Source organism: Rhinatrema bivittatum, chromosome 19, assembly GCF_901001135.1.
Source record: "Rhinatrema bivittatum chromosome 19, aRhiBiv1.1, whole genome shotgun sequence".
In the NCBI taxonomy this organism is placed as follows: domain Eukaryota; kingdom Metazoa; phylum Chordata; class Amphibia; order Gymnophiona; family Rhinatrematidae; genus Rhinatrema; species Rhinatrema bivittatum.
The window spans coordinates 26,296,566-26,317,553 of NC_042633.1; the positions used below are offsets into that span (position 1 = coordinate 26,296,566).

The 20,988-nt window shown below is 49.9% G+C and overlaps 1 protein-coding gene across 2 annotated transcripts; it reads right to left on the bottom strand.

Annotated features, from left to right (window-relative positions):
• Positions 1 to 7,522: 7,522 nt before the first annotated feature.
• ASPDH (aspartate dehydrogenase domain containing) lies at positions 7,523 to 19,976 on the bottom strand. Of its 2 annotated transcripts, XM_029585705.1 has the most exons (8): positions 19,895 to 19,976; positions 17,322 to 17,418; positions 16,142 to 16,286; positions 15,396 to 15,480; positions 11,335 to 11,484; positions 10,895 to 11,121; positions 9,169 to 9,326; positions 7,523 to 7,837 (listed from the first exon to the last, which is right to left on the bottom strand). In XM_029585705.1, the coding sequence occupies exons 2-8, from the start codon at positions 17,374 to 17,376 to the stop codon at positions 7,800 to 7,802; spliced, it is 858 nt and encodes a 285-aa protein (XP_029441565.1). In that variant the 5' UTR covers positions 17,377 to 17,418; positions 19,895 to 19,976; the 3' UTR covers positions 7,523 to 7,799. The 2 variants fall into 2 exon arrangements, with proteins under 2 accessions (XP_029441565.1, XP_029441564.1); XM_029585704.1 differs by lacking the exons at positions 7,523 to 7,837; positions 9,169 to 9,326; positions 10,895 to 11,121; ... (1 more) ...; positions 17,322 to 17,418; positions 19,895 to 19,976 and adding an exon at positions 12,498 to 14,342 and having other exon boundaries at positions 16,142 to 16,192.
• Between the last annotated feature and the right edge of the window lie 1,012 nt (positions 19,977 to 20,988).

The window sequence follows — 20,988 nt, forward strand, 5'->3', positions numbered from 1 at the left end:
CCCTTACTTGCATTGTCTGCGTCTGGGGGTGGGGGGGTGGGGGGGTTGTTTTTTGTCATATGCAGGACAATTTATTATTTTCTGCTCTCTGTTCCCCTGCCATGCTTCCTGCCTCCTTAGGTTTCAATCTCTCTGCCCTGCCCTGTTCTCATCTTCCTGGGTTTGATAAATCCGCCGGTAGAGAGAGCGCCTTGCTTTCATTGATTTCGCCTCCATTCAGTCTTTCTCCTCCTCATTAATGCCAAAGCTCAGTCATTGAATACTTTCATTCATTTTCCTGGTAGTAGGGAAGATGTCCCGGGCACACCATAGCCCTGACAAAGAGTCACTAATGCAGGGGAAGGCTGGGAGAGACGGGGGCTCCAGGGGGAGGCTTCTCACTGCTTTCACTCGGTGGGACTCTCGTCTTCCTTCTGCTTTGGAGGTCTCCGGCTCTCAGGGCCTGGGGGGCAGAGGAGGGGGGGGGGTCAGCGCTCTGATTGGGGGGTCTCTACTCCAGGTCTGAGGGGGGTCTTTGGGGCTGGAGTCCACTCCATCTCTGGGAGTCTCCATTGGCTTCTGTTTCAATATTGTCTGCCTAGGGCTTCTCGCCCCCCCCCCCCCCCCAGGAATGGCCCGTATTGCGGTTGTATTGGAGCTGCAGCCCTGGGGAGAAACTGGGGCAGAACGTGCTGCGTGGAGTCGATCCAGGAATTCAGCACCAGAGACAGCGCATAGGCCCCCCGACAGCTGGAAAAAAGATCAGAGAAAGGAAGGGGCCCCGCCCAGCATGGTCAGAAGTCCACTCTAAAATATAAAAGTGGTCGAGGGTCTGTACTTGTGAGTGCATGTGGACCATGGATCTGTGTGCAGGCAGTTGTGCTGGGGGTCTCCGTATATATGTGAGTTTATTTCTATATAGATGTGCAGGTTTGTGTTTCAACTCTTGCTCCAAACAATCTATCAGTGTAAAACTCTTGTGTGTGGACAGATGGTCTGCTCATTGTTCATCGGATGCCGGTTGCACAGCAGTAGGGATCTGATGTGTAAGATTTCTGTAGAAGGATATCAAGGGAGCTCCAGTTCATGGGAATCCATTGGAGGAGGTGGAACATATCAGACTTGTTAGTTTGACTTTGGTGGTGGGAAAATTAATGGAGACTCTTCTGAAGGAAAGGATATTGAAATGCATTGAATCCCTCAGGTTGTAGGATCTGAGGCAACATGTTTTTGTTTTTGTTTTTTTTTCCAGAAGGGATATAGTCAAACATATCTGATTTTCTTTGATTGGATGACCAGAGAATTAGAAAAGGGATGGGTACTGGATGCGGTTTACATGGATTTTAACAAAGCTTTTGATATTGTTCCAAATAGGAAGCTTGTAGATAAACTGAGTAGTGTTGGGAGGGCTTCAAGGTGGTGGACTGAATGAGAGATTGGTTGAACGATCATAACTGGAAGTCACTCTGAGCAGAGAGTGGTGATTGGCGGAGTGTTTCAGGGATTAGTTCTGGGCCTAGTTCTCTTCAGTATCTTTGTGAGCGATTATTGCAGATGGGTTAGGATAAAAAGTTTTCCTTTTTGTGGATGACACCAAGATCTGCAGTAGAGCAGACAGGCTTTGAGGTGATCTGAGAAAGCTTGAGGAGTGGTTGAATGCCTGACTGTTAAGTTTCAATATTAAAAAGGCAGAGTTATATATTTAGAGGGCACAAATTCAGGGGATGGCTGGTGAACAGGAAAAAGATCTCAGATTGATTGTATTTGATGATTTCAAGGCGGTGAAACAGTATGATGAGGTGGTATCCAGAGCCAGAGGGATGCTGGAGCACATAGAGAGGAGCATAACCATTGTACAGGTCATTGGTGAGATCTTACATGGAATATTGCTTTAGGGTCCAGAGAAGGTCTACCAAAAAGATGCAGCGCCTGGACCAGAAGCTCAATGAGATGATAGTTAAGGATATATATACCCTATAGGAAAGTCAGGAGAAATGTGATAGTATTGTAGACGGAGAAAAGGAGCCGGCTCTTAGATTTAAACATACCCATACCTAAACAGCTTTATGGAGCCGGCTGCCCGCACCACACTGACTTTCTCCTCCTCCAGCGCTCACTTACAGAGGGAGCTGGTCCACAGTGGTGGGCTCAGGGTAACTAACGGAGCCGGCTGCCTGCACCACAGCTCCTGCTCTAGTGCTTGCATGCAGAGGGAGCCGGTCCACAGTGATGGCTCTTGTGTGCCTTTGCCTCCTCTCTCACTTTGGTTTAAAAATTCAGAGAGAGACTGGTGGGCCTTTCAGTGCTACCCCCAGCTCTTCTTTTGCTTACGTGAGTCTTCTCTATATCCACGTTTGCTCAGTGAAATTGGTGTGTGCCACACAATATTTTGAGCATGAAATGATTGGAAAACACCGAAGGTTTGGGTGTGCTTATCTACCCAGGAGTAGGAAAGGAATTAATGTGCCATCTCAGATTTACCAGCATACATCATGGCACTGCCCTCCCACTCTTACAAACACACACAGTAATCCCATTCACATGCACACACACCCAGTGCCACTGCCCTCCCTCTCTCTCACACACACACACACCACTGCCCTTCCTCTCTCTCTCACACACACACACACACACACACACACACCACTGCCCTTCCTCTCTCTCACACACACAAATCCCTTTCACATGCACACACACGCCACTGCCCTCCCTCTCTCTCACACACACACACACACCACTGCCCTTCCTCTCTCTCACACACACAAATCCCTTTCACATGCACACACACGCCACTGACCTCCCTCTCTCTCACTCACACACAAATCACTTTCACATGTGGGCACACACACAAAGGCACACACACACCACTGCCCTCCCTCTCTCTCTCACGCACACAAATCACTTTCACATGTGCGTGCACACACACACACACACACCACTGCCCTCCCTCTCTCACACACACAAATCACTTTCACATGTGCGTGCACACACACACCCGCTCTACCCTCCCTCTCACATGCACATACCACTCCCCTCCCTCTCCCATATACAAACCTTTCACATGCACACAAACACAAATGCCACTGCCCTCCCTCTCTCTCTCACACACACCCACACACACAAATCCCTTTCACATGCAACACACATGCCATTGCCTTCCCTCTCTCACACATGCAACTGCCTCCCTCACTCTCCCTCACACAACCCTTTCACATTTGCTCACACGTGCCATTGCCCTCTCTCTCACACAAGCACACAGAAATCCCTTTCACATACACATACACACACATACCATTAATATCCCTCTCTCACACAGACATAACACTCTCACATTTACACACTCACACCCACACACACCATTATTTTCCATTTCTCACACATACATACTGACATACATGCCATTAATATCCCTCACTCTCTCACATTTACACACCCACACTCACCATTATTATCCCCTCTCTCACACACTCAACTCTCTCACATTTACACACACACATGCCATTGCCCTCCCTCCTCACATACCCAACCCTTTCACATGCACACACATACATCCTTGTGCATGGGTGTATAAATGTGACATCACTGCCCTTCCCTCTCACCCACACACCCCCTCACATTTATACACAGACATCACTACACATCCTTCACACACACACACACACACTCTTACATGTACACACATGTCTGCCTATCCCTCTAACATTTACCCACATACAGCACACATCACTGCCCCTCCCTCACGCACACCCCTCTGTCAGATACACATACAAGACAATCATTTAATACACTCGCACATCATACAGACCTGAAATGTACAGTGATCACAGGGGCTGCCTTCTGCACTGTGGATGCCGCATTCTAGATGCAGGCAGAATCCTCTGGGTGCACCATAAATAGCAAGCTGGAGCTGGGGGATGGAGTAGAGATCCAACTCTGGAGATGGGGTGGGAAGAATGGGGCAAGCCCTAATGTACAGCAACTGACAAAGTGAAAGTGGAGATAGGGGAGGGTATTAGAGATCACTGGCTAAATGTCCAGGATGGCTCTTGCTCTGTGTGTTTAGAACAGAGTTGCAGAAGAGGAGAAGGGGGACTATTATATTCTCTTCAATTTTGCAAGTGTTGCTACAATACCCCCCTCCCCCTCTCCCCCAAATCACCGCCTGGCTCTGCAGTTCCTCTGGTACCTCAGTGACCTCCATTGACGTCACTGCATCATTAGGTTCCCTTGGAAACAAGGAATGAAATATAAATAGAAACAAATTAATGTCAGGCACTCCTGCTGGGGACAGAGGAGAGAGAGAGACTACACTCACACACACCAAATCATATACAGAGGGACCAGATACTCGCTCACATATACACAGAGGGACCAGATACTCGCTCACATACACACAGAGGGACCAGATACTCGCTCACATATACACAGAGAGACAGACACTCACTCACATACACACAATCTTACACAGAAGGACCAGACGCTCACATACACACAATCTTACACAGAGAGACAGACACTCACATACACCCAGTCATACACAGAAGGACCAGACGCTCACATACACCCAGTCATACACAGAGAGACAGACACTTACTCACATACACACAATCTTACACAGAAGGACCAGACGCTCACATACACCCAGTCATACACAGAGAGACAGACACTCACTCACAATCACACAATCTTACACAGAGAGACAGACACTCACTCACATACACACAGTCATATACAGAGGGACAGACACTCACATACACACACAGTCATATACAGAAGGACCAGACACTCACTCATGTACACACAGTCATACCAGCGGGATTGGACACTCACTGTCACAAACAGTCATACACAGGGGGACTAGACACTCACTCTCACACAGAGGGGCCAGACGTGAACTCACATATACATGTGTGCACACACAGACAATCACACACTGAGGGATCAGACACTCAATCACACATGCATACATACAGTTACACACAGAGGGTCTAGGCATGCACACAGACACACACACACACACAATCACAGAGGGGCCAGACTCTCTCTTACACACACAGAGGCCAAACACGTATGCACAATATCATGGACAGAGGGGGTAGACACGCGTTCATACACATGCACACATATATTTATAACACACACACACATATACATAGAGTACAGTTTTACACCTCTACATGTGCTCACACATACATATTTGTACCTGTGTAGACAGAGATGAGGTAAACATTAGCTGGGCTGCTAGAGGTGAGGACATGCAGAGCTACTGCTATTCTTAGCCCTCCGCAGACTGCTGCAGGACTCATCCTATTTATAGAAAGTCCGCTCTCGGCAGCTGCCCTGCATCTCAATCGCTGGCAGCTCCACATGCTCAGGTCTGGGGATGCAGGATTTATCTGCACGGGGAGCAGGAGGCAGAGGCAGGCAGCAAACAGGGATGCAGGGGAAAGGAGACTTGGGTTTAGAGGTGGGAAAAAAAAAAAAGAGCCTGATTGAGAAGTGATGGGAGAGAGGCACATTTCCACAAATATGGGATCAGCTCCATCCTCCAAATGACAGCCCTAGTCCCCCAGCCCTCACTTCACTTGTGCCAGCAGCTGAGCTACAGAAAACCATGGGGTGATTTCATGCATTAAATGTATATTTTGCAAATAAATGGCTGTGTAGTAACTCCAGTCCTCCAGCACGGTCTACTCTAAATGGACCTCTCCAAGGTGCTGATTCCACTAAAGCCTGCAAAAGGGAAAACAAATTCCGTCACCCAGCCCACCTGGCACCAAAGGCAGCACTGAAGCCAGAACGACCTCCATAATGAGCCAGCCCTCCCTTTGGCCCCCACTTCTCGTCGCAGATGGGGTCTCCCTGCTCCCCCCCCCCCCCCCCTGCCAGTGGGGATTACTTTGAGAGTCAGGCTGTGGAGTAATAATTTGCACCAGTTCCAGTCTTATCTAAGCTTGCGTGATCTGAGTTGCATGGCATGGGAGTCTCCCCCTCTTCTCTGGCGACTAAGCCCCCTAGTGAAAATTGGAGGGGCTTTGGAGGGTTTTCTAGGCGTGGGAATCCCAGCCGCACCTCCCCTAAATGGAAAGGTTAGGAGCCTGCACTGTTGTGAGGTGGAGTGAGGGTCTCTGTGTTAGTGCCATCATTGGGCTGCGTCGGACAGGGCTGGCTCTTCCATTAGGCGAAGTAGGCGGTCATCTAGAGTGCCAACCTTGGGGGGGGGGGGGCAAAATCACCAGTGTGAGCCGCAGTTTGACCTGGCAGAGCCTTGACTGTTTCATACTCTTCATTGGTATTTAACTGGGGGGGATACTACAGCATCAGTTATTCTTTTTTGCTCAGCAGAGAGGCTGTGGGACTCATCAGAGCAGTGTCCAGAAGCTTCTCTCGGCTAGCCTCGCTCAGCTGGGTTAGTATTTCAATAGAAGCAACCCCCACATTCTACATCTTTTTGAAATGACACCTCCTGCAATGGGGACGGAGCTTCTTGCAGGTCTCTCCTGGCGCACCCAGCAAGCTCCTTAGGGCCAGATTGCTAATGAAGGGAGATGGTTTAGATACCGCACAGCCATGATGTTTGTCTTTGAAGAATCTTCTGGAATCTCTTGGGATGTAAGCACTTCTGAGGGTGCTTACATCCCAGATCCAGGGTGGTCAGACTATTGCCCAGGGTGGTCAGACCTAGATCCAGGGTGGTCAGACTATTGCAATGCACATAAATTAATGCCTCAGGGTTCACTGCAGCTCGGATCATCCTAGTCTCTTACAGACAAAAGCGAAGCCTTGTTCTTAGCTGTGGCTCAGGCTGCACCCCCCAGTAGTAGCTCAGCTCTGGCACAAGCAGATGATGTGTATTTATCCCCAAGTATTTGCATGGCGTGATTGCCGAATGCTTCCCTTTCTGGAAAGAGACCCAGGTTTGTGGCTCCCTCTGGTGTCCGCTTCCAGGAATTGCAGGTTCCCAGCTCCCTGTCACTCTCGGTACTGTAATATATAGCAACACCCAGACGCGGACAGACATAAACATTATCGAGAGCGTGAACATCATCAATGGATTTTTCAGGATTTCTAAATGAATTTTACAGCTGTAGGAGAGCCTGGAAGGCAAGCGGAAGAGAAATGTACCCTTGGGCAGGTGCTCTGCTGCTAGAGGTGTGTGTTTCCTGATCTCGTCTTCACCCCTGGATGGAGCCGAAACCTCGGCCCCTGCTGTGTTCTCAGCAGGGTCAGAGGGGATAGAAACCGCACTGCCTGACCGCTTTCAGTGGCAGGTCTCCTTGTGGCTGCCGTGACTTCCAGTGGCTCCTTGTGCTGGTTAAAGGCCAGGGGTGTCTCTGTTTTTCAGGAAGGAGCACATTCAGAGCTTCCCTTTCCATGGTCCCTGAGCAGGAACCTGCAAACACATTACTGAGGGCTGATTTTTAGCCACTGCCAGATTTTCTTTTTACATTTCTCTCTTCTTTGCGCCTTATCTGTGGGAGCCCTCTCGGTACCACCTGTCTCATGCTCTTTTGAAAGTAAAATTCTCAGCTTAGTTTGGACGTCATGAATAGGATGCTTGTTTTATTAAAGCCATAGGAAGAGTGAAAACCCAGCATAAAGCATTCTGTGCAGGCCCCCAGAATACTCCAGGGCTGTGGCAAGATGAGAGTTCAGGTCCGATGCAACGTCCCAGCGCCCAGCCTGCTGACTCGGGAGCCTTACCTTCTGTGGAAAATAAAGACCTGCCAGTTCTGTAGCCTTAAAGTCATCTGGACAGCACGGAATGAAGCAGAGTCAGGCTCAGGAAATGCAGCAAGCTCCCAGGACTGGGAGAGGCACTAACACAGGTACACACGCCCTCCATGACCGGTGCACACTGTGAGGGAGAAAAACAGAGAGAGAGAAGGTGGTTTTCGTGGACTGCAGCCGGAAGCCTGTGGCAGTGTAAGGACCCAGGGAAAGGGCCCAAGGGTGAGTGTCGCCCTCTCTGATCTCTGCACAGGAGTGATCCTGGTCATATAGGGCAGCACCAGATCCCTTCTCTGTCCCACACCAAAAAGTGTAACCCCCCTCTTGCTGGAGGAGCCAGAGCAAAAGAATTCTGATTGTGAATGGCTTTGATTAATTGGAAAGGTGATAAAGCAAGTGAAAGTAAACTAAGCTAGGCTTGGATTGCCTGACCCTGCCAGGAAGGGGCTGTAAGGGTTACGTAGACGTAATGTGTCTGAGGGAGTCTGAATGTGCTGCCACAGCAGCACCATCCCTGCCAATAAACCATGTGAAAATAGTAATAAATAATGCCGATCGTTCTCGGTCCCAGATTCCCCGAGCACAGCGTTCCTGGCATGCAGTCCCTGGAGAGCACAGAGTCATTTTCTTGTTTTACTTTTTAATAATAATTCTAGTTATACATTCTGCCTCAGAGGGAGGACAGTACTTTAGTAAGTGTGAAATCCGGATAAACGGCAGCCTGCACAGACAGATCGCTGAAGAAGCTTAGTGACCAGGGCTCTATTGAATTAAGAATGTGGGTGACTTCTAATCCGTTTCAAGGCTCACGCAGGCCTTTTCGCCATACGTAATCCTTAGGCCCACTTAGTTGACGTTGTAGGGTGGCGTAGATGTCAGTATCTCCTTCCCCCTCACACTCGGAGGCGAACATTGAGCTCGCCGCCAACCTGACAGGTTGGGGCATCCTAATGGGAGCTCTCTAATATGGAATATTGCAGACTCGCCAGGAAGGAAGCCACGGAGGGCGACGTGCAGGAGGTAATCCTCAGACAGTGGTCCCCACTGCCCGCGCCCGGTTCTGACCCTGCACAGCAGGACCGAGACAGGCTGGTGCTTCTCTGCCATCACCTGTTGACCTTGGCTTTCTGCCCAGGCTTCCTGAGTCACTGGCAAGTTGTGCAGAGCCATGAGGACAGTGATACTTAATTTTTTTTTTTTTCTGATGGTGAATCCAGCCCTGCTAAAATTAGATGAGAAGAGATTCCAGGTAATGGATGGGGGAGAGTGCAGCACCAGTAGTCCTGGAATTTACTGTGGCTCCATGCATGGCCTTAGGGAGTCCCACAGTTTTGCTACTGTTAATATGATTCATCCGCCTCTCAGATTCGTTTACAGGCCTGTCGTTAGCATATCTTGGACATAAAGTGGTAAGGAATGGCTTCCTCTGATTGGGCTGTGAGCACTGAGGGTACTTACCGAGCAGACTGCTCCAGAACGAGGCAAACGTTTCTGCCCCAGTGACAAAACCGGGCCGGGCAGGGTTTCGACGGCTGGTTTTCACGGTGAATGTGTCTCCACTCTGCTCATCGGTTGGTCCTGTTACTTCAATATCCACAAGATGCCAGTCAGAGAGACTGAAAGAAAAAGGACAGACCAGGCTTGAGCTGCAGAAAGTCACCCAGTGTGCTTGCACTATCACAAGGAGCACACGCTGACCTGAGAACATGGCATACCCCGCTCACAAGGGGCACACGCTACTGAGAACACGGCATGCCCCGCTCACAAGGGGCACACGCTACTGAGAACACAGCATGCCCTGCCTCCAAGGGGCACACACTACCTGAGAACACAGCATGCCCAGCTCACAAGGGGCACACGCTACTGATAACATGGCATACCCCGCTCACAAGGGGCACACGCTACTGAGAACACAGCATGCCCAGCTCACAAGGGGCACACACTTCCTGAGAACACGGCATACCCCGCTCACAAGGGGCACACGCTACTGAGAACACGGCATGCCCCGCTCACAAGGGGCACACGCTACTGAGAACACGGCATGCCCCGCTCACAAGGGGCACACGCTACTGAGAACACGGCATGCCCCGCTCATAAGGGGCACACGCTACTGAGAACACGGCATGCCCCGCTTACAAGGGGCACACGCTACTGAGAACACGGCATGCTCTGCCTCCAAGGGGCACACGCTACTGAGAACACAGCATGCTCTGCCTCCAAGGGGCACACACTACCTGAGAACATGGCATACCCCGCTCACAAGGGGCACACGCTATTGAGAACACGGCATGCCCCGCTCACAAGGGGCACACGCTACTGAGAAACACAGCATGCTCTGCCTCCAAGGGGCACACGCTACTGAGAACACGGCATGCCCCGCTCACAAGGGGCACACGCTACTGAGAACACGGCATGCCCCGCTCACAAGGGGCACACGCTACTGAGAACACGGCATGCCCCGCTCACAAGGGGCACACGCTACTGAGAACACGGCATACCCCGCTCACAAGGGGCACACGCTATTGAGAACACGGCATGCCCCGCTCACAAGGGGCACACGCTACTGAGAACACAGCATGCTCTGCCTCCAAGGGGCACACGCTACTGAGAACACGGCATGCCCCGCTCACAAGGGGCACACGCTACTGAGAACACGGCATGCCCTGCTCACAAGGGGCACACGCTACTGAGAACACGGCATGCCCCGCTCACAAGGGGCACACGCTACCTGAGAACACGGCATGCCCTGCCTCCAAGGGGCACACACTTCCTGAGAACATGGCATACCCCGCTCACAAGGGGCACACGCTACCTGAGAACACAGCATGCCCTGCTCACAGGAGGGGCATGACCCAACCTGAAGACACAACATGATGACAGATAAAGACTATAATGCCCATCCAGTCTGCCCATTCACAACCCCTGCTCAGTTTTATCTCCCTCAGCGATCCTCTGTTTTTGCCCTGTGGCATGCCATGCTCACAAGGGGCAGATGCAGCATACTACCATCATGAGTGGCATGGTAAGGGTCATTTGGGGTCCTTTCAGGAAAATCAGTATTTCTATAGGGAAACTGGATACTGTTTTGGCGAATACTTCCAGTTTCTGTTCTTTGCTTCTCGCCAGGACATGACATGAAGTAAAGTCTCTCCCTCAATAGCTGTAGGTTGCCCACGAGCCTCACCCAGGATCAGCAATGAGGACCCCCACCACGCCATCAAAGCCCAGTGTGTGAGCTGCCATGCAGGCCGCTGCCATCGTGTTCACGTTGTTAGGGGCCAGGGGGCAGAGAGCCCGCACGGGCCCCTCATAAAGAACCAGGCGTCTACTTCTGGCTCTTTCCTTGTGCTCCACCAGGGCCCCCTCCAGTTTAAAGCTGTCGGGATGCTTCGTCATGGTGACCTTCAATGCCTGGAAGAGAGAGATCCCAGATAGAATAACACAATTACCAAAGTGTGGTCCAGCTCCCAGAAAACGCCGGGATCACATGCACCCCCTCCACTGGCAGTACCTCACCCACCCCCATTCTTGTATAAGGAATGATGCCAGGGACTTCTCCCCTCGCTCTCTTCCTCCTCTATCCCTCTCCCCATCGCTTTTAGCAAAGTCCTGCACTAATCTCACCTTTAAAGTTCCCCTGTCGGCCATCTTCTGGATATCTTCTCCTCCCCAGAGTGCCCCGCTTGGGATGTATAATGACTTCCCAGAGTGCCTCGAGGCTTCTCGAAGCTGCTTCTCTGTAGCTTGGTCAGCTAAGGCTGTGGGAGATCCCACCTGTAGGGGAGCAAAGAAAAGGTTACAGCACCCATGAAAACCAAGCCGACAATGAGACAGGGATGACATATCTCATGTGCAAAAAGCCACACTACAGCCCATACCAACCACCTCACCCCCTGCTCTCGGAGGGACTGTGCATCTAGAGAATAGAGGCAGACTATAATTTGTACCAACCACCTTGGCCTCTGTTGGGAGGAATGACGTATGCAGAGAATATTTTATTATTTGTATGGAATCATTATAGAAACGTAGAAAATGACGGCAGAAAAAGACCAATCGGCCCATCTAGTCTGCCCAGCAAGCTTCCACACTTATTTTCCCATACTTATCTGTTCCATCAACCTTGTTGGGAACTGTTTGATTCAAATTTCCTGCCATCCCCTTTCATTGATGCAGAGAGCAATGTTGGAGTTGCATCAAAGGTGAGCATAAGGCTTATGGTTAAGGATTGTAATTGCCGCATCAAGCAAGTTACCCCGATGCTTGTTTGCCCAGACTGCACAGATCGATGCTTTGTTGTCTGAATGTAAATCCTGTTTTCCACATTTCCCCTGCCGTTGAAGCAGAGAGCAACGCTGTATATGCTTTCAAAATGATGTATTAGGCTTAATTGGTTTAGGGTAGTAACCGCCGTAATAAGCAAGCTACCCCAGATTATGAAGTTCAGTCCTTGTTGGTTGTTGTCTGAATGCAAATCCTGTTTTCCACATTTCCCCCTGCCGTAGAAGCAGAGAGCAACGCTGTATATTTATTTATTTTATTTATTTGTGTGCTTTTATGTACCGAAGTTTAGCACAGGCCTTCACTCCGGTTTACACATACAACAACTTCATACATTGAAAGTCATAACAATTAATATTGTGTATTAACAGATACATTTTGTTAAAATTTAACTTTGCTAACGGTACCATGGTGATTTAACTTTGCTAATGGTAGCGTGTCAACATTTAACTTTAATAACAGGCATGGTAACTAGTGGTTAAACAATGATAGTATTTGATTTGTCCGCATTTTTTTTTTTTTTTGTGAAAAGGTTCTAGTCATGACGTGTATAGCTGATGAGGATTTAATTAACTGACCGATGCCGTCTTTGTAAGTTTGAAATAGCCATGTTTTGAGTTGTTTTTTGAATAGTTGCGCATCATTTTGTAACCTTAGGTTTTCAGGTAATGAGTTCCATAGGCGTGGTCCGGCTATTGAAGCTGCTCTTTATCTAATTGTTGTGAGGCTAGCAGTTGTGACTGATGGGATGGTGAGCAGAGCCTTATTAGCTGATCTGGTGTTGTGCTGTGGGATATGTTTTTGTAATAAAGTATTTAGACATTCGCTTTCATTGTTATTTATGTTTTTGTGTATTATGGAAAGTAATTTGTAATCTATGCGTTTCTTTATGGGTAGCCAATGGAGTTCCTTTAGTACTGGGGTGATGTGTTCCGATCTTTTGCGATTTGTGAGTATTCTCACTGTAGCGTTCTGTAGAAGTTGTAGAAGGCGTGTGGCTGATTTGGGTAGACCTATTAGTAGTGAATTGCAGTAGTCAAAGGTTGTGAATATTAGGGATTGAAGAATGGTTCTGAATTCAGGTTGGTTTAGGAGTGGTTTTAGTCTCTTAAGTATTGAGAGCTTGTAGAATCCTTCTTTGGTTTTCATGGCTATGTGTTTTTTGAAGCTCAATTCAGGGTCAAGCCATATCCCCAGGTTGTTTACATTTTCACTTAGTTTGATCATGGTGTTGTCTATTTGGATTGAGTTCTTGGGTTCATTTAGTTGACTTTTTCTTTCAAGCAGTATACATTCGGTCTTGTCCATGTTAAGGCATAGATTCATTTGATTTAGAATATTTGTTATTGTGTTGAGATGTGTGGCGGCTAGTTTGAGCACATTCTCAATGGTATTAGTTACAGGAATGAGTAGTTGAATGTCGTCTGCGTACCGATAGTAAGTAATGCTGAGGCTTGAAAGTAGTTGGCATAAGGGGAGTATGTAGATGTTGAACAGTGTGGCAGATAGGGCTGAGCCCTGTGGTACTCCGGTTTCTAGAGGGATTAGTTCTGAGAGGGAGTTGTTAATGTTTACCTGAAATGATCTGTTTAGAAGGAAAGAGTTGAACCAGTTTATAGTTTTTCCAGTTAGACCAATTTCAGATAGCCTGTGGAGAAGTGTTTGGTGGTCGACCATATCAAAGGCTGCGGATAGGTCTAGTAGTATGAGGATATATTGTTGTCCTTTGTTGAAACCTTTTAGTCTTGTGTTGGATAGATTGAGACGTAGTGTTTCCGTGCTGTGATATTTCCAGAATCCGTGTTGTGTGGGGTATAGAATGTTGTTTAGCTCTAGATGTACATTCAATTGTTTCAGGACCACCTTTTCTGTTAGTTTGGCCAGGAATAATAAGTTTGAGATGGGCAGACGTTATTGAGCTCAATGGGGTCCATGTTCTTTTTTTTTTTTTTTTTTTTTTTTTAATAATGGGTTTAATTGTTGCCATTTTAAGGGTGTCTGGCAGATCTCCTTCTTTGAGTGATTTGTTAATGATTGATATTATGATTGGTGCGTTGATGTGGGATAGTTCTTTTAGGGTATATCCCAGGTTATAACTGGAAATTTTGCCTCCTGATGGGATAAACCCCTGAGACACTGATACACAGGATGGTCAGTCTGAGCTGAAAAAAAAAAAACACCTTCCAGTGCAACTCATACAAGCAGCCAAACTGAAAAGCCAAGTGCCGGACAGTAAAAGTAATAGAAGTTCTTTTTTCAAATTCCTTTTTCCCCCACTGTGGTTAGTTTTACTGCTTTGCTGCTTCTTGGCAGGTCTATTGCCTTGGAGAGGATGGGATCAGAACTTGTAGACTCTGAAACACACAGCACATTTAGACCCTCAGTGTGACCTGGCTTCTGGAGGTGGTCCTGGGAGAGAGGCGCTATCCATCTTGTCTGATGGGCTCTTTATGCAAAATGACTCGATTAAATCCATCTCATCCCTGGGTCAAGACTAAAAATAGCTCATGGATGGGAGTCGCTTATGAATTGCTCAGTTCTGCCCCTGGATTCTCTTTATTTTCCCCCATAGGCTGGTCTAAATACGGGAGATGAATGTAGAGGGTAATTTTACAACTCCCCTATGTAACATATGTTGCCAAAGTGCATCCATTAGGCCAATTTTCAAAGTGAACTTAATGCACGTCAACTCGCTTTGAAAATTGTCTCATGTCCACAAAGTTACATCCGCTCTTGTGTGGCTTCATTTTTGCACATAAGTATTTATTTAAAATCAGAAGTATGCCTTCAAATCCCAACTCCTCCCAGACTCGCCCTTCTCTCAGAAAACATCTTTTGTGCACATAAAAGTATGCATGAAATTGGGTTTCTGCACACAAACCCTGCTCACTTTTAGGAGGAATCATTTACGCATATAAACCCGTGTTTATGTGCGGAAACAGCTTTGAAAATGAATGCCTGCGTGGTGCCCCTTCATTGGGTTATAGATGTGGAAATTCGTTTTTTAAGACAGGCCTTTTGAATAGAGCACTCTGAGGTTAGACGCTTTGAGCACAATTAAGCTCTGGAATTCATTTCCAGAGGATGTGGTTAGAGCAGTTGGTGTAACTGGGTTTAAAAAAGGTTTGGATAAGTTCCTAGAGGAAAAATCTATAAACTGCTATTAATAAATAAGGAATAGTACCTTGAGATCTATTTAATGTTTGGGTACTTGTGACTCGTATTGGCCACTGTTGGACACAGGGTGCTGGACTTGATGGACCTTTAGTCTGACACAGTACGGCATATCTTATGTTCTTAAACACACAGAGTGTACCCAAGTGTGCACAGAGAGAAATGTCTTACACACGGGGGTGAAAACATTCACCTGCTGTGCAGGAGAAGGGGTGAGAAATGCAAACCCTTACCATAAAGTTAGCCGAGGACAGGAATTTCGCTCCGTGATCCCTTGTGATGGATGGATGGGCCACCTCCACTATGAGGTCTGCCTGCCTGCATACACAGACAAGGAGAGAAGGAAGGTGGGGAAAATACAACAAGAGGTCATGTGGCAACGGAGACAGAGAACAGGAGGAAGAAAGTGAGAGAGAAGCAGAGAAGAGAATAGCAGGGAAGGGGAGAGGGAGTGCGTAGGCCGTGGAATGAGGTTCGCCTCTGGGGCCATGAACCGGTCAACGTTTTGCCCCATGCAACATCAGGCATCTTGGGAGCCCCAACCAAGATGGTGGTGGGGGGGGGGGGTGTCATGTTTTGGCCACGAAGTTCAGAAGAATGACTCCCCTCTACAGGGAGGCTAACTGTCTGCCTTGGTGCACATATGGAATATCTTTAGGGTGTCGAGGAGTCTGGGATGCCCACTTTGAAACTCGACTTCTTGGGCTGTCGCTGAGGAGCCTTGGGACGGTGCCATCACCCGGGGACACGCATGGAGCCACTCCAATCCGTGGGCCCCCCAAGGAATCCTGGGAGTGCAGCAGGTCCCAGTGCCCACTGCTCTGATGAAAACACCCAGCTCCACCGGCTCTGGCGAAGGTATCGGGGGAACGTGCCCGCGAGCGCGTGGCGACGCAGAGCTTCCAAGTCTACAGCTGAGAAGAGGGGGCCCTGGGACTGGAGCAGTTCTGGAGGCGAGGGACGGAGGTCAAAGGTTTACCTCTGGGAGAACTGGGAGAGGTCTTGCAGCTGCAGATGTTCTGGCACGGCCCCGTCCATCTTTTCCAGCTGTCGATTCCAGACAAATGCCAACTGCAGATTGTTGAGGGAGCCTTCTCCGAGAATCCTTTGCACAAGATATTGTCCTGGAGAAGAGACCTAATCAGTGTCAATGAATCCAGAAAGGGCAGTGAAGCAACAGCGGCAGACAGTTTGCCATCTGCTGTTCAGGTGGTGGGAGTGGGCCTGAAATAGCACTGAGGTGAGTGGGGAAAGGGGCGCCAAGGTCCGAGCTGGTGGAGGAATTGGTTCTGTCTAGCAACTGACAGCCACAATCCCCCAGGGCCAGATCCGAGGGTCCGCATGATTTCCTCTTTTTCTAATGAAAGCAGTAAAGATCAGTAAATGAGCTCTGCTTTATTGGGACTGAGGTGTAATACATTAGCGACCTCGCTTTTGAAGAGTTCTAGCAGCCAGACTGGGTCAGGAGAAAGCTGCAGCTTTGTACTCTGGGAAAGCTTTCCAAGGATTTGCAGGAAGTGTCTGGAACTCCTGGCCCTCTCTAAATTCTGCGTTTAACTTTTGGCCCTGAAGCAGGCGGTGGGCCTCCGCGGGCTCATGTGGGCTGATTTTGAAGCAGACAACAGGGTGGTCCACGTTTTAGTGGGACCTTATGAAGTTCCTTTCAAGATAAGTAACAGTGGGCCTTTACATGGTGTTTGTAATAGAACAGGGCTAAAAGTTAATACAGAATTTAGAGAGGGTTTTCCTACTGCACCGGCAGATGAGCGAGAACGTGGCTGTCCGTCGCTGAGAGCGCTTGGGGCCCATTGCGCGGCGAGAGGCGGTGGATGTATAATTTGGTCAGCCTCTTTGGGCTGATGCCGTGTTCATGGTAAATAGTGGTTTGAATGTGAGTAAATTAGGTGAGAGTGGGAGTTTTTGTGATCTCTTTTTTTTTGGTGATTAGGGATCAATATAGAGAGCTCTCCGCTTTGATATTGTGCAGGTCAGGCACAGGAATGGGTGGATCCTTTTCTAGGTGCTCTAATGGAGCTGTTGGATTGCATTGTGCTTAGGCGCCAGACAGGGTCTGGGAGTGCTTTCTGCCTCTCCTGGCAATGGAAGCCAAACCGTGGAAGTTCTGTTCCGATCCTGCTCCCGGGGCAGGACGCACTCACCCAAACGGCCGTACCCTACAATCCCAATCCTCCGCTCTTTCCTTTCGTCTGACATTTCCAGCCCTGAGGAGGAGCAGGAGCAGGCGGTGGACGGGACCTGCAGAGAGTCAACAACAACAAAAAAAAAAGCCAAGCAGTCACCGGGCGAAAAGCAACAAACTGTGCTTTCTGCAGGACATAAACGTTTTTTTTGCAGAACAAATTTCAAAGCCGTTTATGCAGCTAAAGGGATCGTCTTAAAACCAAGCTCCCTGCACCATGCACCATGCACCTTGAGCTGCATTTAGGGAATGTCTTCCCTGGGGCCTGATTGGGAAATAATGAGCAGCGATTGCTTTTTCACATCTGCCCAGACAAAGGAGGTGCAAACCTCTGGAGGTCCCTGCAGTGGCAGGACAGACCTGCTTTAACGTTGAAAATGGTGAAAGTACCCTTGGCCTTCCTCCCCCCGAGGTAGGGAGAGGGAGACCTGATGCACTGTACATTGGCTGCAGGTTGTAGTCTGCTTGGTTGTGAGAGGGTGTGAGGGGAGGTTTCTGTAGCACGTGGATGGTGCAGGGTTTGGGGGTTCAGTGACTTCGGTAGTTGTTCCACATTCTTCTGGTAGGAAAAGCCACAGCCTGTGCTTGGATGAAGTGCAGAGACGGAGTTAGGAAGTTGCCACCCCCTAGGCACTGCTGCTGCGCCCCCCCACTCCTGGGTAAGGTCAGACAGCGGGGAGCAGGAGGTGTAAGGCCACAGTCCCAGTCCCAGAGTTCGCTGTGGCAGCTCAGGCATAGATTCTGTGGCCAAACCTGGAAAAATCGGAAGCACCTTGGCAAACATTTCTATCTTTTATATCATAAAACTGAAGTCCTTTTCCAATCTTGCTTGTGACTGTATAATATATATTTTTTTTTGTATTGGGTAAGGAATAGGGTTCTTAAGTATCAGTACAGGGATGAAGGAGAGGGGGGAGAGGAAGGGTGGAGGGACTAGGAAGGAGATGGGGAAGATAGAGGAAAAGGATCCAGGATCAGGAGAGAAGGGAGAGGAAGGATCTGGGGGATAGAATCTGAGATCAAGGGAGAGAGAACCTGAAAAGCAATGGGGGGAGGGCGGTAGCCCTACAGTGCTCTGGCCCTGCTCCCCCTTATAACGCCAATCTCTCAGTCTGGCTTTCACACACCAGCACCAATCCCTTCTCTCTCTCTCTTGCACAAACACTGCCCCCTTCCCCTCATCTGATCCGCTCACCCCCCAACGATCCCCATTCAGCCCCTTCCTAATCTTACCAAAATGATCCCCCTTTGCTCTCCAAGTTCCCTCCCCTCCCATTTTGCTCGCTGCCTGGGCAGGATCAGGAAGCGGAGGGCAGTTCTCTGCTGGGCGAGAGTCAGCACGGCTGGGAGGCGGCAAATCTTCAGCCGGCCTGCTGTCCCCGTCCCCCCCCCCCAAGATGTTTCCCGGCCTAGGCACAGGCCCAGTGTGGCTATTGCAGCTCTGGCTGCCTGGGGGGAGGGGGGCTTTCCTTGAGCGCTGGTTCTCTGAAAGTGCCAAGACCACCTTGTTCTAGGCGGTTCCCTGGCAATTAAAAGGGGGGCTCTGCCGTCCCCTTGAACCTCTCTTCCATTTCTCTGGGCGTGAACCTGCCGTGTTACAGTGCAGGCCTCCTCTGAGCCGCCTGCTAACCTGCGTTTGCTTAAGAGAGGCCCCCACAGGACACGGGGAAGGCCTCCCTTTTCTAGTCTTCCTGGTGGGTGGCAGAGCTGCAAAGTGCCCCCCCCCCGGGCAATAGGACAAGTTTAAAAGGCAAACCATCCACAGCCTTTCTCTTTCAACATTGGCACAAGCAAAGCTGTGCAGGTGCCGGGGGGGGGGGGGGGGCGTCTCCTCCTCTGACCTAAACATGGCCCCGGGATCCACCTCCTTTCCCCTGTGGCTTGAAAGTCCCGGCATGACGGAAGCCGGGTGGGCCCATTTTGGGAGGGTCAGACCTTTTCCGGGGGAGAAGCTGCGCCTCAGCCCACTCTTGCATGTTTGGAGTTGGCTCCGCTCCTTGCGACAAACTGCAGGGGATCCCTGCTCCCAAACTTACCCAGAGGGACGCCCCCCCCCCCCCCCCCCCCCCCCAGCACGTAGGACGGATGGACAGAGGCGGTGACGGCCGCCGGATAAAATGAGCCTCGAATCATCCTTTCAGCAACTCAGAAAGACAATTCCAGGGGGAAAACCTGCAGTCCCCTAAAGTAACGGTGGCTTAAAAGTAGTTTCGAGGACTTAAGTTAGTAGTTGGGCTGCCCACCTGTGATAGGAGAGCTTTCCGGAGGCCCCTTCCACAACTTGCACCAGGCGCTCTGGTGCATGGGGCAGAAGATGTGGCGGAAAGGGACCCCGAAGGGCTGGGAATGAAACTCGGGGGGCGTCCTGTCTGGTGCCAGGACCCGGGGCTGCTCTCCCTGCTCCTCCCGCCAGGCGTACGGCGCTGACTTTCTCTGCCGGAGCTGGCAGAGCACGGTTTCGGCTTTTTTTTTTTTTTTGCGAATCGCGGCGAAGGCAGAATTTGCAAAAGGGGCCCAGCATGAATATTTTACCTGTTGCAGCCGAAATGCGAGCGGGGCCGGCAGGGTGTCCTCGGTGCGGTGTGGGACACAGCCCTGACCTTTGGCACCCTGAGGTTAATCATTACTGGGGAAGAGGCTGGCAGCTGCAGTCCTTCTTCCAGCCTCAAGTTAACCCCCCTCAGCCCTGCTGCTGCCCGGCCGCTATCGACTCTGGCATTGCTAACGCCATGCGGGATATTCTGCGGCTTTCTGGGTCCTGGCTGTGAAAGGTTTGCCTTCCTGATCTCCTAGAGGAAACCATTCCCGCCCCACACCCCTCCTTGTTTTGTGCTGTCCCTGCGTCAGCTCTGGGAGATGGATTTCAGGGCCTGCCTTGTCCCTGAGCTCTGCAACTTGGGGCTGGGTTGTGCCAGGCAGGGGCTGCTTGCAAAAAAATCCACTCCGTCCATGAGATCTGCTCAATCGTTTCTGCTGGTTGCACTACCTGTTCTAACTTTTAGCCACTGATTGCCCAGTCTGGCTGCAGGTCAGAGGGCAGGCTCGTGGGGGGCGGATGTGCTTCTCCTCTTGTGCTCAGAGATTTTGTGCATAATTTGGAACAGGGCGTCACCCTTTCCCCCAGGCACTGCAGTGGTCACAGGCTTTTTGCAGGCGTCTCTTATGCCCCTGGCACTATGTGGGCAGCAACTGTCGGGGGGGGGGGGAAAAAGGTTAGAGTAGGAGGTGCCCATCAGTTGCCTGCAGCTGGGCCAGAGACTTTACCCACATCCCAGCCCTGTTGCTCACCCACCTTCTCACCCAGTTTACAATTATTTTTGTAACTCCCAGCCTGGTTAATGTGCTCAGCAGACTTTTGTGCAGAAGAGTGCCTAAGGCTTTACTGAAATCCAGACCGCACACCTGATCTACTCCTGGTCACCTCCTCAAAGAAGAAACAGTCAAGTCAAGTAAGATCTTCCCCTTGTGAAAGCAGGTTGGCCAGGATCCAGTGACCCGCCGGCTTCGAGGTGCTGCACGGTTCTGTCCTGTGTGGCTTCCATTACTCTGGCCACCACTGATGCTGAACTAATAGAGGGGGGTCCTCTCCGCTTCCTCCTCGCTCTCACCCTTGTGCCGTGGAATTA